This window comes from Salvia miltiorrhiza, chromosome 1, assembly GCF_028751815.1.
Source record: "Salvia miltiorrhiza cultivar Shanhuang (shh) chromosome 1, IMPLAD_Smil_shh, whole genome shotgun sequence".
Lineage (NCBI taxonomy): Eukaryota > Viridiplantae > Streptophyta > Magnoliopsida > Lamiales > Lamiaceae > Salvia > Salvia miltiorrhiza.
Window position 1 is genome coordinate 32,754,803 of NC_080387.1, and position 15,312 is coordinate 32,770,114.

General features: G+C 36.5%; 2 protein-coding genes across 2 annotated transcripts in view; one reads left to right on the top strand and one right to left on the bottom strand.

Moving 5' to 3' along the window:
• The window catches only part of LOC131020541 (uncharacterized), a 1,142,091-nt gene that overhangs the window by 979,759 nt on the left and 147,020 nt on the right, over window positions 1-15,312 (bottom strand). The gene's annotated exons all lie outside the window — the stretch shown is intronic.
• On the top strand, window positions 44-3,003 carry LOC131006572 (protein disulfide isomerase-like 5-2). Its single transcript, XM_057933714.1, has 5 exons — window positions 44-289; window positions 564-667; window positions 906-1,276; window positions 1,843-2,150; window positions 2,486-3,003. The coding sequence occupies exons 1-5, from the start codon at window positions 44-46 to the stop codon at window positions 2,795-2,797; spliced, it is 1,341 nt and encodes a 446-aa protein (XP_057789697.1). The 3' UTR covers window positions 2,798-3,003.

Here is a 15,312-nt window from a genome sequence, read left to right on the forward strand (position 1 = left end):
GAATTTAGACGCTAATTATAATTCAATTTCATAAATTATAATAATGCCTTCTTCTTCTTCTTCCCCAACGATCCACTCCCCATTCTCAATTTTCTCACTCCAATCACTGCTTCTATTCTCCTTTTCTCTCTCTCTATCCATCAGCGTGCATGGAAACCAGTTCAAATTGGATGGCAGTGTGTTGGAGCTCGACGATTCCAATTTCGACGCCGCAATTTCCAAATTTGATTACGTTTTCGTCGATTTCTACGCTCCATGGTGTGGCCACTGCAATCGCCTCGCGCCGGAGGTTGGAATTTTATTTTTCTTTTAGCTTCTCAATTTTGTGAGTGAATCGTTGATGGATTTCAGATTATACGAACATTATTGGCTATTGATTTCAGCACACGCTATGTTCAAGCAGTCCGGTTTCTTTGTGTTCCATCTCCTATACATCGTTTTGATAGACGCGGTTCATGTAAATGATGCGAGAGTTGGAGATGAAACTTTGTTTGAGTGCTATTTAGTTTGTGTCGTTTGACCATTTTGCAGAGGGCTGATTATTGTGGGATGTTGAATTGCAGTTGGAGAGAGCAGCTCCTGTTCTAGCTGGATTGAGGCAGCCTATAGTTGTGGCAAAAGTAGATGCTGACAAACACAAAAAGCTTGCCTCTAAGCATGATGTTGAGTACGTTGCAATGGTTTGTTGTTTCTTTTGATCATCTGTGTTTGTGTGTTTATGGGGGTAGTATAGATATCATTATGGGACAAGTTGATTGTTGATATAATAATTAATATAATCCTTAAAAGAAGTTTATGGGATCATATGGATGCTGGAGGGGGAAGATTAGATTGAGTGTGAGATATGAGCATCAAGAATTTGGGATAATGGGAAGAATGATGGTATTTTGTTCTGTTTAATGCAGTGGATATCCTACTCTGAAGATGTTTATGCATGGAGTTCCCACAGAATACTATGGACCGAGGAAAGCTGATTTACTCGTTCAATCTTTGGCAAAATTTGTCGCACCAGATGTTTCTGTACTCAGTTCTGACTCTGATGTCAGAGACTTTGCTAAAGCAGCGGGTTCTGATTTCCCGATATTCATTGGCTTTGGCTTGAATGAGTCGGTGATATTGGATTCAGCTGTCAAGTATAAGAAGAAAGCATGGTTTTCTGTTGCTAATGGTTTCTCTGATGAAATCATGACCACATATGGTTTGAATAAGGTTCCTGCTTTGCTTGCAATTTATCCGGCCTATGATGAACAGAGCATCTTTTATGGGCCATTTGAAGGTTAGGCCTTATCTGACTGTCAAATCAGTTGCTTCCACTTAATATTGTGGTTCCTGTTTTACACACTGACTGGCATGCATCATTACATTTATATTTTTCTGTTCTGCTACTTCTGCAAATGTCATAGCACCACAGCGATCTCAATATCTCATTAACCGCTGTGATCATCTAAGTTAAGCTGAGATAGTGAAGGCCAAAAAATATGTTTTACAGGTGTGAAATATTTGAGTTGAACATGCTTCAGGTATGGTTGTAGCCCTTTTCGGAGTGACCACTTCACGATCCTAGTGGGAAGTTGCTTAATTGAAGGTTATTGGAACTTCGGTGAAAGTTGACTCGTTCAATTAAACTGAGCTCTTTTTGTAGAATCTCGGCTATGCTAGTTCAGTAGCTCCTATTTGTTTGCTCTATCATTCTTAGAACATTCCTTATAGATTCAAGTTAGATCCTTATTTACAGTTATAATAATCTGCAGAAAATGTCAACATTTCGACCTGTCATTTCACCTAAAAATGTAAGGATTCAGACATCAAGGTGAATATTTTTTTTTATTGCTCTGAATGCAGAAAACTCCCTTGAAGATTACATAAAAAAGAGTTTGCTCCCACTTGTTTTTCCGATAAGTCAAGGTTCATTGAAGTTGCTGCAAGATGACCAAAGGAAAGTTCTACTAACTATCATCGAGGACGAGACAGAGGAGAAATCGAAGGGACTATTAGAAGTTCTCAAGGCTGCTGCATCTGCAAATCCTGATTTGGTGTTTGGTTATGTTGGCTTGCAACAGTGGGAGGATTTTGCTCAATCATTCGAAGTGGACATGAAAACTGAGTTTCCGAGGATGGTTGTATGGGATGGTAACGAGAATTATTATCTGGTAGGTAATTCTTTATTTCGAGAACCTACCTTCACTAAAACAACTTTGGCAATATGACAATCTTAATAGTTCAATCATAGAGGTAAAAAGATGGTTTTCTCGAACATATAAGGATTTTTTTAACTGAATATTTATGCATGTAGTATGTAAACAACATGCTACATTATATCCCACAAAACTGTTGCTTTTATACGATGGTTTTGATATTTCCAGTTCAATGTTGGATAGGGCTTCTTCAACATTTGACAATGTTCCAAGTAACATTATCTTGTTCATGCTATTAATCCCCTAACAATCTCAAGACCTGAATTATATACTTCTTGCTGGAACAACAGGTTACTGGTTCAGAAAATGGAGACAAAGCAGACATGGCCTCTCAAGTTTCAAGATTCCTCGAGGGCTACAGAGAAGGAAGAGTAATTCACAAAAGAATCACTGGTCCATCACTGATGAGTCTCATGGATTCAAAGGTGGCAGTCATACTTGTTCTCCTTCTTATCTGTGTTGTGCTGGCTGTGGTGCTGATTGTTTCAATGGTGCAAGACGAACCTTTAACTGTTGGCACTCGGGAGAAGGTTGTCGAAGGAAGGAGCTCCGCCCTTCAGCAAGAATCTGGAGAATTACTTGGACCTTACAAGGAGGATTGATTTTTTTTGCTCCAACAAAAACTTGAAATGGCTAGATAAATATGTATTATTCTTTTTGTTTGGGGGGGCAGAAGGGTTCATTTCTGAGGAACAATGGCTCATTGAAATTCAAGCTCGCAGCATACTTGAAAATTTGTTTAGAAGTCATTGTGTTGATATTAAATATAACTCTAAGATAACCCATAAATATACATTACTTCAGTTAACTGTGTATGTATTCTCATTCATATCCATCTTTCATGTTATTACATTGTACATGATAGTGAGCAGCGTCCTTGGAGGGTTATGCACGCAAACACGTATGGTGGCTGATTATTAATTACTTTGGAGTCTTTGTTTTAATATTCAATTAGTTAAGTCAAAACCTAACGTGTGCATGTGCTTTAGAGATTATGGTTGTATTATTTATAGTTGTGTAATAGCTAGTTCTGGTTGTTTAGATAATCAAAGTTAGGAGCAAGAGTTTTTTGTAGGCCTTTATGGAGGAGTAATTTTTATATATCAATTTTTACTCTATTAAATTGGTCCGACCTACAAGATTGAAAACGATGGTGGTGAGCACTTGGAGCTCCAAACAACGATTGGATGAATTAGAGAATATGGTTGAAACCGTTTCTGGCACCACACAGAAGTTGCGAGTGGCCCATGCAACGGCAGAAGCGCGAGGTGGATGCCAGGCACGCCTCAATGGAAGAAAAATTTGATGCCTTGATGAAAATGTTAATGGTCGAAATTCCAAACGGTAACGCATCAACATAAGGTAGTTTTGAGACAATTCAATTAGAGGAACAAACCCGCCCTTCTCAGGCCCTCTAGAAGATGGACCTACCCAGTTTTGATGGACGCCTTAGCATGGTTGGCATGCGCGGAACAATAATTTCTCGTGCATGAAATATCGGTGGAAAAACGTTTCAAGATAGCTCCGATTGTTGTGTTTGGGCCAACGATGTCTTTGGTTCAACTGTTAGTCGTTGTCCCACATCGGCGTAGTTTTGATTCTCAAGGGAACTGCTAAATCATTAAGGCATCGCAGTGAATAAATTCAAAGCCCTGAGTATGATAAAACAGATCGGGTCCTCGGAGAAATATATTACCACGTTCAAAAACAAGGTTCTCGATTTCCAGATCTCACTAATGAACATATGCTGGGATGGTTCTCGGGTGGATTAAAAAGGTTGATCTAGATATAAATTCAACATTGTTGTTATAGATTATGCAACGACCGTCCAAATGGTTCGTTAAGTAGATCAAACACCACAAACCTAAGTATTGTAACCCGACTTTTCATCCACGTTTCTCATCAATAATCTCTAAACCACAACGACACCAATTGTTTCCTATAAGGCGTCCTTTGGTCCATGAAACTTCCACTGATTTCACAACATGTTTGAGGAAACTTATCAGAAGTATTTGGCTGCTAGAACTAATTTTCGTTGCGGCGGGAAATTTGGCCCAACTCACAGGTGTCTTGCAAAAACTCTTCAAGTTCTCGTGGGTGGAATAGGTGATGACTCCATCGACGAAGAAAGACAAGTGACGAAATTGAGTTTGGAGAGAACAAACATGGACACGAAGCAGTTCCTAAACAGCCACAACTTTCAGCATTGTCATCCAATGGAATTGACATGCCCCAAACCATAGTTATTAATCGCACATCGTGCACGATCGCGCAAACCTGTCCTAGAGCCATTGCGCATCGCGAATCGCACGCTATTTGAATATATCGCGCAAAAATATATAAAGCCATAATATTTATCATAATCATAAGAAAAACATGCATAATATAAAAAATAAAGTCATAAAAACTTAAGTTCAAATAAAAATAAATATCTAATTATATTAAAGCCTCTAATCATCATCCTCTTCCTCCGAACCAATGAGCAAACCAGCTCCTTCATCAATTTTGTAGAGCTCGGCGCCAACCTCTTCATCATCGCCACTCTATTCATCGAAATTGAATGGAGATCATCCACTAAATTTTGAGTGAGTGCCTTGGATGTGGATGTAGGAGCAGTTCCCTTGTTTTTTACCACTTTCTTCCTAGAATATGTAGACTTAACTTCTCCACCTCGAGATTAAGAAGATCCACCTCGAGATCCCCTTAGTTGTTAAGGTTCTTTATTCACTCCCATGGCAGTTTCTACATCACCTCAATTGAGATCATCATTATCCAAAAATACGAACATCTTCTCCATTCTCCATTCTTCCTACCATCCACTCGTTCTCATCATCATTATCCAAGATGATAGGGTTAATTGTGTCGCGCTTATCATACCTACGAAGAAGTGCCCTATTGTACTTGATAAAAACCAAATCATTCAAACATTGTTGCTCTAGTTGGTTTATTTTCTTCGAATGAAGCTATATCAATTAAGAAAAATGCATTAGATATATATAATACTCGTAGAATTAAAAGAATATATTTTAAGTAACTTACGTGTTCAAACACACTCCAGTTGCATTCACAATCCGATGAGCTACAAGTCAGACTTAGAATCTTGATGGCCAATTTTTGTAGGTTAGGTGTTGATGCCCCATACAACCCCCACCATTTAGTCGGCGAGATCAGATTTCTTTGCCTTTTCGCAACCGGTTTAGCAAAAATTACATCCGCATTTTTGTAAATAACCAACTCCTTGAGTATTTCATCTTCTATGCCATCAGACTTGGTCAAATTTGTAACTGAATCATACAATCCATTCATGACTTCCTAATCTTGAAACATCTCATCTAGATCGTTGTAGAAAAATTCGGGATTCAAAAAATACTCGGCTGCATGTAGAGGTCGATGAAGCTGCCATCTCGTATCTATAATCTCGAAGACATCTTTGTATCTATCCTCAACATGGGAAAATGCAGCCGCTATTTGCTCCTTTGCCCGATTCATCGCCTCATAAAATATATCCTATAGGAGGTTTTTTCTCACCATCCACCAGTCGAAGGACATGCACAAGTGGGGCGCCTACTTTCAGTGCATAACTTACAGTATTCCAAAAGGAAGTCATGAAGATAATATTTGACACGAGTTTACCTTTCTTCTATTTTGCAAACTTGTTCTTATTCCATTTTTCAGAATTGAACATGCTCTTCAAATTTTGTTTTTGCAACTGGAAGCTCCTCAATGTCAAAAACGCAGTTGCAAAACGAGTCTTTGCTGGCCTAATCATGTCTCTTTTGTTTGTAAATTCCCTCATCATGTTCAACCCTTGAGTGCGGTTGTAAATATAGCCATTAACAATAATATCATGTTCAAGTGTTCTCTTCAAATCGGGCATTTTGTAGATGTCTTCAAACATTAAATCTAAGCAATGTGCAGTTCTTCAGCCCAGTTCCTTTTCTTTCTCAAAATCACGAGGAGATCAAAATATGTACTTGTACTTCTCTTCCAACAATTTTTCTAATAAGTACAGAAAGAAAAAATATATCAAACTTAATTCTGAAATTTGACTTTTGAATTCTGCCAGACTTGACAATACAGTTCAAAAATCTTACTTTTGAATTCTGAAATAAATGACCTAAACTTAATTATATTATCAACTTGATATAGGATATAATATTATAAATTATACAGAAAATTACATATCTCGTTCCCAAGCAACAGAGGGCATAGGACCTAAATCTTACTTCAATCTGAATTCTAGAACGTTGATGAATTAATCATGCGGTCCTGTTTTGATTAATTAATTTAACCAACACCATAGGACCTAAATCTGACTTCAAAGTTCAAACAAATGACTTAAACTGAATTATGAAATAAATGACCTAAATCTGACTTCAAAATATATGAACAATTTGATATCGTATAATCAATCATCCTCTTAGTATATTATGTGAATTCTGATTTGAACAGTTCAAAAATATAGGAATAATTAACTATAATTTAAAAATACGTACCCGCATAAACATTATTAGAAGCACTATCCGTAACAACTTGCACCACATGATTTTCCCCCACCTCCTGAATGAATTTGTTTAGCAGCTCAAACATCTTCATCCCAGTGTGAGAATATTCAGAAACATCAACAGACTTCACGAACATGCTTCCCTTAGGTGTATTCACTAAAAAGTTGATGAGTGATCTCCCTTTTTTATCCTTCCATCCATCACTCATCAGTGTGCATCCATACTTCACCTTCTGTTCTTCATGGTCTTTCAAGATCAACTTTGTATGTTCAATCTCATTTTTCAAGCACAGAACTCGCACATCATGAAAACTTGGAGGTTTAATGTCGGGTATGGCTTCAATCATCGGCTTGAAACTATCATATTGAACTGCATTGAATAAAATACATGCATCATACATCCACCTTGCAAACTTTTGAACGGCATCATCCCTTAATTTCTTTTGAGCTTCTTCAAATTGTGATTGTGAAGTTTTGGAACTCTTCGCATTTGGTAGCTTCCGGTAGATCAGATCCAAACGACCAATATTTTGTGGTTTCTTCAAGGCTACATAATTTGTAAATGCCTCGACTAATGACCGTTTTCCATTAGATTTTGTCTGTAAAACCTCTTCTTCATCTTTTTCGTCTTTTTCCATGTTAACTATATCATCAAAGTGAGGAATCGTATTCATCAATGCTGCTGCGTTCTTTTTTTCTTCAAAATGATCTTTCATATCTTGTCGGATCGTTGCAGAAACAGTTTATAGGTTGTTGCGTTTCTATAGCCTCTGTCTAAATGCTCTTTCAACCTTGTGATCCCTCATTTGAAGACTTTAGTGCAATAATTGCATCTAACGATTTTTGTATTATTTGGTTCGACCATAGTTCCATGCAGCCATCCTATATCCTTTTCTTTTTCACTAGTTGAACTTGCCATAGAATATGAGAATAGGAGATGAAGAAGAGCTATGAGAGGAAGAAGTGTAGATTGTAGAACGGTTTCTGAATCAGAAGAAAGACTGAAATGAAAGAAAATAAGACTTTGTTTCTGAATGAAGACTCTGGCGTCTGGAGTCTGGAGTCTGGACCGATCAGACTTAAGTTATAACTTATAAGTAATTAAGTATATAACTTAAAAGTTAAAACTTTAATTAAATATTGGATATTGGAGAGTCTAAATGAAGTTGGATTGTTGGAGTAGTAATGAACGATCAGACTCTCTGAATAACCTTAATTAATAAATATTAAAAGCCCTTAAGCCAAGCCCATGCAGTATTTATTAGCCCATGCAACTAGGGGTGTGCATTCGGTTATATGGTTCGATTTTTGCTAAAACCAAACCAAACCATATTTTAATTCGGTTTGGAAAAAAAAATCGAACCAAACCGAATTAACTGAATAAACCAAAATTTTCATAGTTAAAACCGAACCGAACCGAAAAACCGAAAAAACCGAAATTTTGAAAAAAAAATCAAAAATTCCAAAAAAAAACCAAAAAAACTATTAAATTAAAAAATATTTGAAGTTAGATATTAATAAAATTATAATTTAAATATTATATATATATATATATATTATATTATATATAAAAAACCGAATTAATAAAAAAATCGAAATTTTGAAAAAAAAAATCATAAATTTCGAAAAAAAAACTATTAAATTTTAAAAATATTTGAAGTTAGATATTATAAAATTATAATTAAAATATTATATATATTATAAATATAATTCGATTTTTCAGTTTTGTTCGGTTTTAAAAAATTCGAATCAAACCAAACAGAAAAACCGAAATTTTTTGAAAAAATAAATCAAACCGAAAAACCAAAAAAACCGAATCATATTTTAAAATTTCGGTTTGGATCGGTTCGGTTATTCGGTTTTGGATTTTTTGCTCACCCCTACATGCAACAGACTTCTAAATAGCGCGCGCGATCAGTGACTAGCCTATATATCGCGATGCGGTGCGATATCAGCACATGACACACCCCGATGCGCGATCGCGCGCGCGATGTGCGTGATTAATAACTATGCCCCAAACAATGAGGTTGTTTGTGTCAGTAGACGAAACACTTGTGTTGTTTATGGTTGATAGTGGAGCAATTTATTGCTTTGTATCTGGTCGTGTCATTAAAATAGACCAATGAACCCATTGCAAGCTTCTCAGTGGTTCTGGAGATAGAACTCGCGTTCGAGCAAGCGAGACTGTAAGAATGTTTCCCTTCAGATCAATTCTAAAACTTTCTTTATCTCCTGTTATGTTTTTTCCTCTTAGTAGCTAGAGTGGACTTAATCATTTGAGGGACATGGATGGCCATATTGGACGACGTCAAAGCTAATTGGAAAAATTTAGCCATGGAGTTTATAGTTGAGGGACGACAAAATTACCTATGGAGGGAGGAGGGATTCAGTGCTCACACGAAAAACCTATACACACCAATAGATAAGAGCACTAACATAGGAGGACGAATTTTGGGTTATGTGGCGAATGGATGGTGGTGATTCACTTAGTCAATTTGGGGTATCAAAAGCTTTATCTAAAGCTGCTCGAAATGAGTTGGAGGCGGTGATAACAATTTTTCTCATTGTGAGCACTCCATCGAGGAGGCTATCCCTGGAGCGCGCGAGTGATCATCACATTGTGTTGCAGCCAGAATCCCAATCGGAATCAGTACAATCATACCCCCTATATCATCTACAGAAGGATGAGATGTTGTCAGTGGACATTATCCAACCAAGTACGATCATGTACTCTAATCTAGTGCTTTTGGTTCACAAGAAAGACAAATCATGGCATTTTTGTATGGATTATTGTGAACTTAAAAAGCTTATTGTACTGGATAAGTACCATGTTCCGGTAATTTAAGAGCTCCTAGATGAATTGCATGGAGAGCAATGGTTTAGTAAAATTAGACCTTCAAGCAAGATATCACCAAACACGAGTAGCTCGTGAAGATGTCACAAAACTGCCTTTCGCACCCATTTGGGCCACTATAAGTTTTTGGTTATGCCCTTTGGGATGACAAATTCTCCATCCACATTCCAAAGTTTGATGAACGATATCTTTCGACCTTATCTTCGGAGGTTTGAGCTTGTATTATTTGGTGATATATTTGTCTACAATTGCTCTTGGTAGGAATTTGCAACACCTTCACCAAGTCTTACATGTTCTTCATTATCATGCATTGGTTATTAACCCCAAGAAATGCTCATTGGGTCGTCGAAGGTAGAATATTGGGACACATAGTCCTGAGTCTAGGAGTGCATCAATGGTCATGCGATGGCCGACGCCGATGAATGTCTGAGGACTGCGTGGATTCTTGGGACTCACATGGTGTTACCATCCTTTTATTAAGTAATATAGGAAGATTGAAACCCCATTGATGACATTACTAAAGAAGAAAGTTTCACGTCCTTGAGCATGGACATACGAGACTAATAAGGCTTTTCAGAAGCTCAAGTGTGCCTTAACTGTTGCACCATTGTTATGTATGCCCAATTTTTTAAAGGAATTTGTAGTGGAGTGCGATGCATGTGGGTTGAGTGTGAGTGTGGCGCTTAAGCAAGACAAGCAACCAATTGTCTATTTTAGCAAGCATCTTTTATCTAATTTATTGTCAAAGTCATATTATGAAAAATTATGACACTCGTATTAGCGGTCCAGCACTGGCGATCATATTTGCTTGGATGATGTTTCACCATTCAGAAAGATCAACACAATTTACATCATGTATTGAAAAATAGGCACAACGGGCCGAAACATTACTCTTTGGTGCATGAGACCTTACTTTATAAAGGTCGTTTTGTTTTTCAGCTTTGTCAGCTTGAGTTTCGAATTTAATTGCCTAGTTTCATTCAACACCTTCTAGTGGGCATGCAGGGGCTTATTGCACATATAAACGTTTTAACTGCTAGTGTTTATTGGCACAATATGATTAAACATGTCTCTCTCTATTTGTGGCTTCTTGTGTTGTTCGTTAGAAGAGTAAGTATGAGACGAAGTCCCCAGCTGGAATGCTTTCACCATTATCAATTTTGTCTCGTGTATGGGACGACATCAATCTAGATTTCATACCAGGGTTACCAAAATTAATTGTGTTTTGGTGGAATGGGACTATTTTTTAAAGTATTGGCATTTTCTAGCCCTACGCCACCTCTTTACTGCAAAGTCTGTAGCTTAGATTTTTATAAAGAAAATAGTTAAACTCTATGGCATTTTGAGTTCGATCGTATCAGGTCATGATCCTATTTTCCTTAGCTCATTTTGGAGAGAACTGTTTTGCATGGCGATAACTACTCTTAAGATAACTTTTACCCATCACCCGAGATTGACGAGCAAACTGAAATTCTTAATTGCTGCTTGTAAACATTTCAATGTTGTTTTTCTTCGAATCGGCCTAAGTAGTGGAGAATGTGCTTATTATGGGCTAAGTATTATTATAACATGGAATTTCATTCGGCAGCAGAAACCACACCTTAGTTTTGAGATGGTTTATGGTCTGCAACAGCTGACTTTGACCCGGAGAAGTGAAAGTACATGCATGCACTTGCTAAATCTATGCGCTTTCCGGATGAGATTTTGGAGCATTTGCGATTCTATCTTGAGCGTGTACAACAAATAATGGTTCATGAGGCAAATAAGCATCGACAAGATGTGGTGTTGAAAATTGGTGATTTAGTCTTTTTGAAATTCTGATCGTACAGCTAGTGGTCTCTATTCCAAGAAATGTTATCAAATTTCCTCCATGGCGGGGACATGGTGGATGACGATGGTGGTTTTTAAGAAGATTGCCACAAGAATTCTCTGGTGTGGGCAGTTTTGCCATGGTGAGTTGTGGCCGCCACCATGGACATGGTGCTATGACGATCATGGCGGGATATGGTGGATGTTTGCCTTACAATCTGCTTAATGGGTCAGAAAACCTGTTGACCCAACCCTTTAACCTGTTGACCCGATCCAAATTGTTTAGACTTTGGAAAAAACATAAATCTGCTACACTATTTTGCGCCACTTTTACCAAGAACAATCAATAGTTATTTTCGCCCACTATCCTAACAGCATTCGGTGACGTTCATCGACTACAATAGGTTGGTATTTTCAAACTATTTTTTTTTCTGGTATTTTTCATACATTGTTTTTATTTTTATAATAAAGTTTGGATTGTTTATTACTCCCTCCGTCCCAGCTTTTAGTATCCAACTTTCCTTTTTTGGACATCCCACATTTTAGTATCCATTTCTATTTTTGGTAAAAGTATGTAGGGCCCTTACTCCACTTTAATTATTTTAACTCTCACATAAAATGTGGGACCCTTATTCCACTCACAACACATCAATCACTTTATTAAAACTCGTGCCGTTCTCAACTGGATACCAAAAGCCGGGACGGAGGGAGTATATTATTTATTAGTGCAAATTGTTTTTTTTTTTTTTGTAATTTCATACTCTTATTAATTTAAGGTTATATTTTAGATTGTTTTAGACCTATTTTAGTATGATAATTTGTGAGTGTATTGATTTATTTTAGGTTAATAATGTGTACTAATTAAGAAGGTTCTTCAACTACTAGTACTACTATTAAAAGTAACGACCCAAGATGAAAACATTGTACTGTTGTCAGATCAGGAACAAATAAAGTAAAGTGTCTTTACTGTAAGAAAGTAACGAAGTCTGGGATAACTATAGCAAAATAACATCTTATGGGAAAGAGGGATAAGCTTTCCCCTTGTAAGCTAGCCCCGACAAACGTTCGAACCGAGCTTTTAGAGTATTACAAAGCCAAAGACGATGAAAAGAAAGGAAACAATCCAAAACATATTGATCTTGAATTTGGATTCAATGATAAAGCATATAGAGTTTTTTTTTTTTTTAAACAACAAGCAAGTGCAAAGGAGAATGAGAGACAAACAAATGTAAGAGAGACAATTGATAAAGAAGTCGTGGACCGAGTCCATCAATACATAGCTCGGTTGTGGTACCAAGCTGAGCTATTTCTCAACACGATTAAACTGGGCATTTTTTAAAATATGCGTGAAGCAGTTGGTTCTTATGTCATAAATTTGACTGCTTCCACCTATCATAGTATAAGAGTTCCACTCTTAAACAAATAGTTGGAACATACTAACAACTTTCTGCAAAAGAATAAGGTAGAATGAAACAAACATGGTTGTTTCATTATGTCGGATGGATGGACAGATAAGAGTAGAGGACTATAACTAACTTCTTAGTTAATTCACCTTCTTGGGACGATGTTTGTGAAGTCCATTGATGATTCCGATTTTGTGAAGACGGGGGAAAAATTGTTTAAGTTGTTTGATGAGTTGGTTGAATAAATTAAGAAAAAGAATGTTGTCCAAGTAGTGATAGATAATGGAAGCAACTATGTTTCTGTCAGTAAGATGTTGATGGAGAAGAGACATCATAATTACTGGACTCCTTGTACAGCACACTGCATAGACTTGATTCTTGAAGACATTGGTAAGCTTCTTTAGATAAAGATGGCAATTCAAAGAGAAGTGAAGTTTGTCGGTTTTATCTATAACCATACTAGTACCTTAAGATTGATGAGGTGATTCACAAATAAAAGGGATTGGTGAGGCCTGCAATGACTAGATTTGCCACATCATTTTTATCATTAGAAAAAATTCACAAAGACAAAATGGAATCTTGAAAATGTTCACTTCTGAAGAATGAGCACAAAATAAGTTGTCAAATGAAGCTAAGGGAAAGTAGGAAACAAAAATTGCAATTATGCAATCATTCTAAAAAAAATTATTGTATACACTCTCAAAGTCATGGCTCTTCTTGTATGAGTGCTTCGACTGTCGATGGTGAAAAAGAATAAGCTATGTGGCACATTTATGAAGTAATGGAGAAGACAAAAGAATCAATAGCAATATTTTCAAAATAGTGAAAGTCGAAACAAAGATGTGCTCTCCATCATTGATAATAGATGAAACTGCCAATTTCATAGGCCTTTGCATGCAGGTGGTCATTTCTTGAATCCTAACATATTTTATGACAACAAATAGTCGAAATTTGATATGGAGGCCACTAATGGGTTGTATGATTTCATTAGGAAATTGGTGCCAAACAGTGATATTTAATGTAAGATTCTTGGAGAGATGGAAATCTACAAGTCATGTGATAGTCTCTTAGGTAGTGACTTTGCTGAACGACAACGAAAAAAAATTGCTCCAGGTGAAAAATCCAAAACTAACTTAGATAACAATATTATAAAATTATTGATTCTAAAATGTAATAATTTAATATTTGTTTTTGTAGCTCAATGGTGGAGGATGACCACTCAACTCTAAACTTGCTGTTGTATGACCATCATTGTGTTATGTTTGAAATTAAGAGTTAGACTTAGGATATTATGTTTTCTATGATATTATCTATTATCTATTTATGTTTATTCGCATTTTATTATTATTATTATTATTATTATTATTATTATTATTATTATTATTATTATTATTATTATTATTATTATTATTATTTTATTAATCTGTCATGCGTCCGCCATGGCACCTGCCATAGTCTTATGGTGGTTTTCGGGCTTGCCTAGTCCGCCATCGATAACATTGATTCCAAGGTACTAACCATAAGCTTGCAGCTTATTTTTCTTGGCCTTTTGAGGTGGAATTTCATGTAGGAGTTGTTGCATACCACTTAAAGCTTTCACCGGGACCCCGAGTGCACCCGATTTTCCTTATTTCAATGCTTAAGAAGGCCATTGGAGCAGCAAGTGCGCAGTCGGATCTTCCAGAAGAGTTGTTGTCTGACGACCCGCCTTACCTTCTTGAAGCAATTTTAGATCGATGGACTGTGAAGGTTGCCATGTTAACAAGTTTTGATTAAGTGGAAGAGGTTGGATTCCGAATACGCGACTTGGATGGATTCAACTGACATGCGTAGGTAATTTCCTTTCTTCAGCCTTGAGGACAAAGTTGTTTCGATTGACGGGGCAATTGATAGTGAGCAGCGTCCTTGGAGGGTTTACGCACACGAAACTTGTGTTGTGGCTGATTATTAATTATTTTGGGGTCTTAGTTTTTATCTTTATTTTAATTACTCCATCCGTCCACCAAAAATAATCATAAAGGTGGACAACACAAGTTTTAATAAAAATGGTTATTATATTGTGAGTGGATAAAGGGGCCCACTTAAAAAGTAGTGTTTATAATGATAATTAATTGTATTGTGAGTGGAGAATAGGGCCCACCATGTGATAGATAGTTTTTAAAAATGGAAAGAGACTAATTTTTGTGGATATCCCAAAATGGCAAAAATTGACTATTTTTTGTGGATGGAGGGAGTATTAGTTTATTATTCAATTAGTTGAGTCAAGCCCAACGTGTGCATGTGCTTTACATGTTATGATTTTATTATTTATAGTTACATAATAGCTAGTTGCGGTTGTCTTGGATAGTCAAAGTTATGAACAAAAGTTTTTTGTATGTCTACGTGGACGAGTCATTTTTCAGTTACATGTTGGTTTTTGTTTATAAATCATCTTTACTCTATGGGTGTGTTTTCTTTGAGGTATATACCTCGTTTACTTTGGCGTAATAAAATATCTAGGCAGATGGTATACTTTTTTGGACAACACTTTTTTTCTTGAAAAAGATA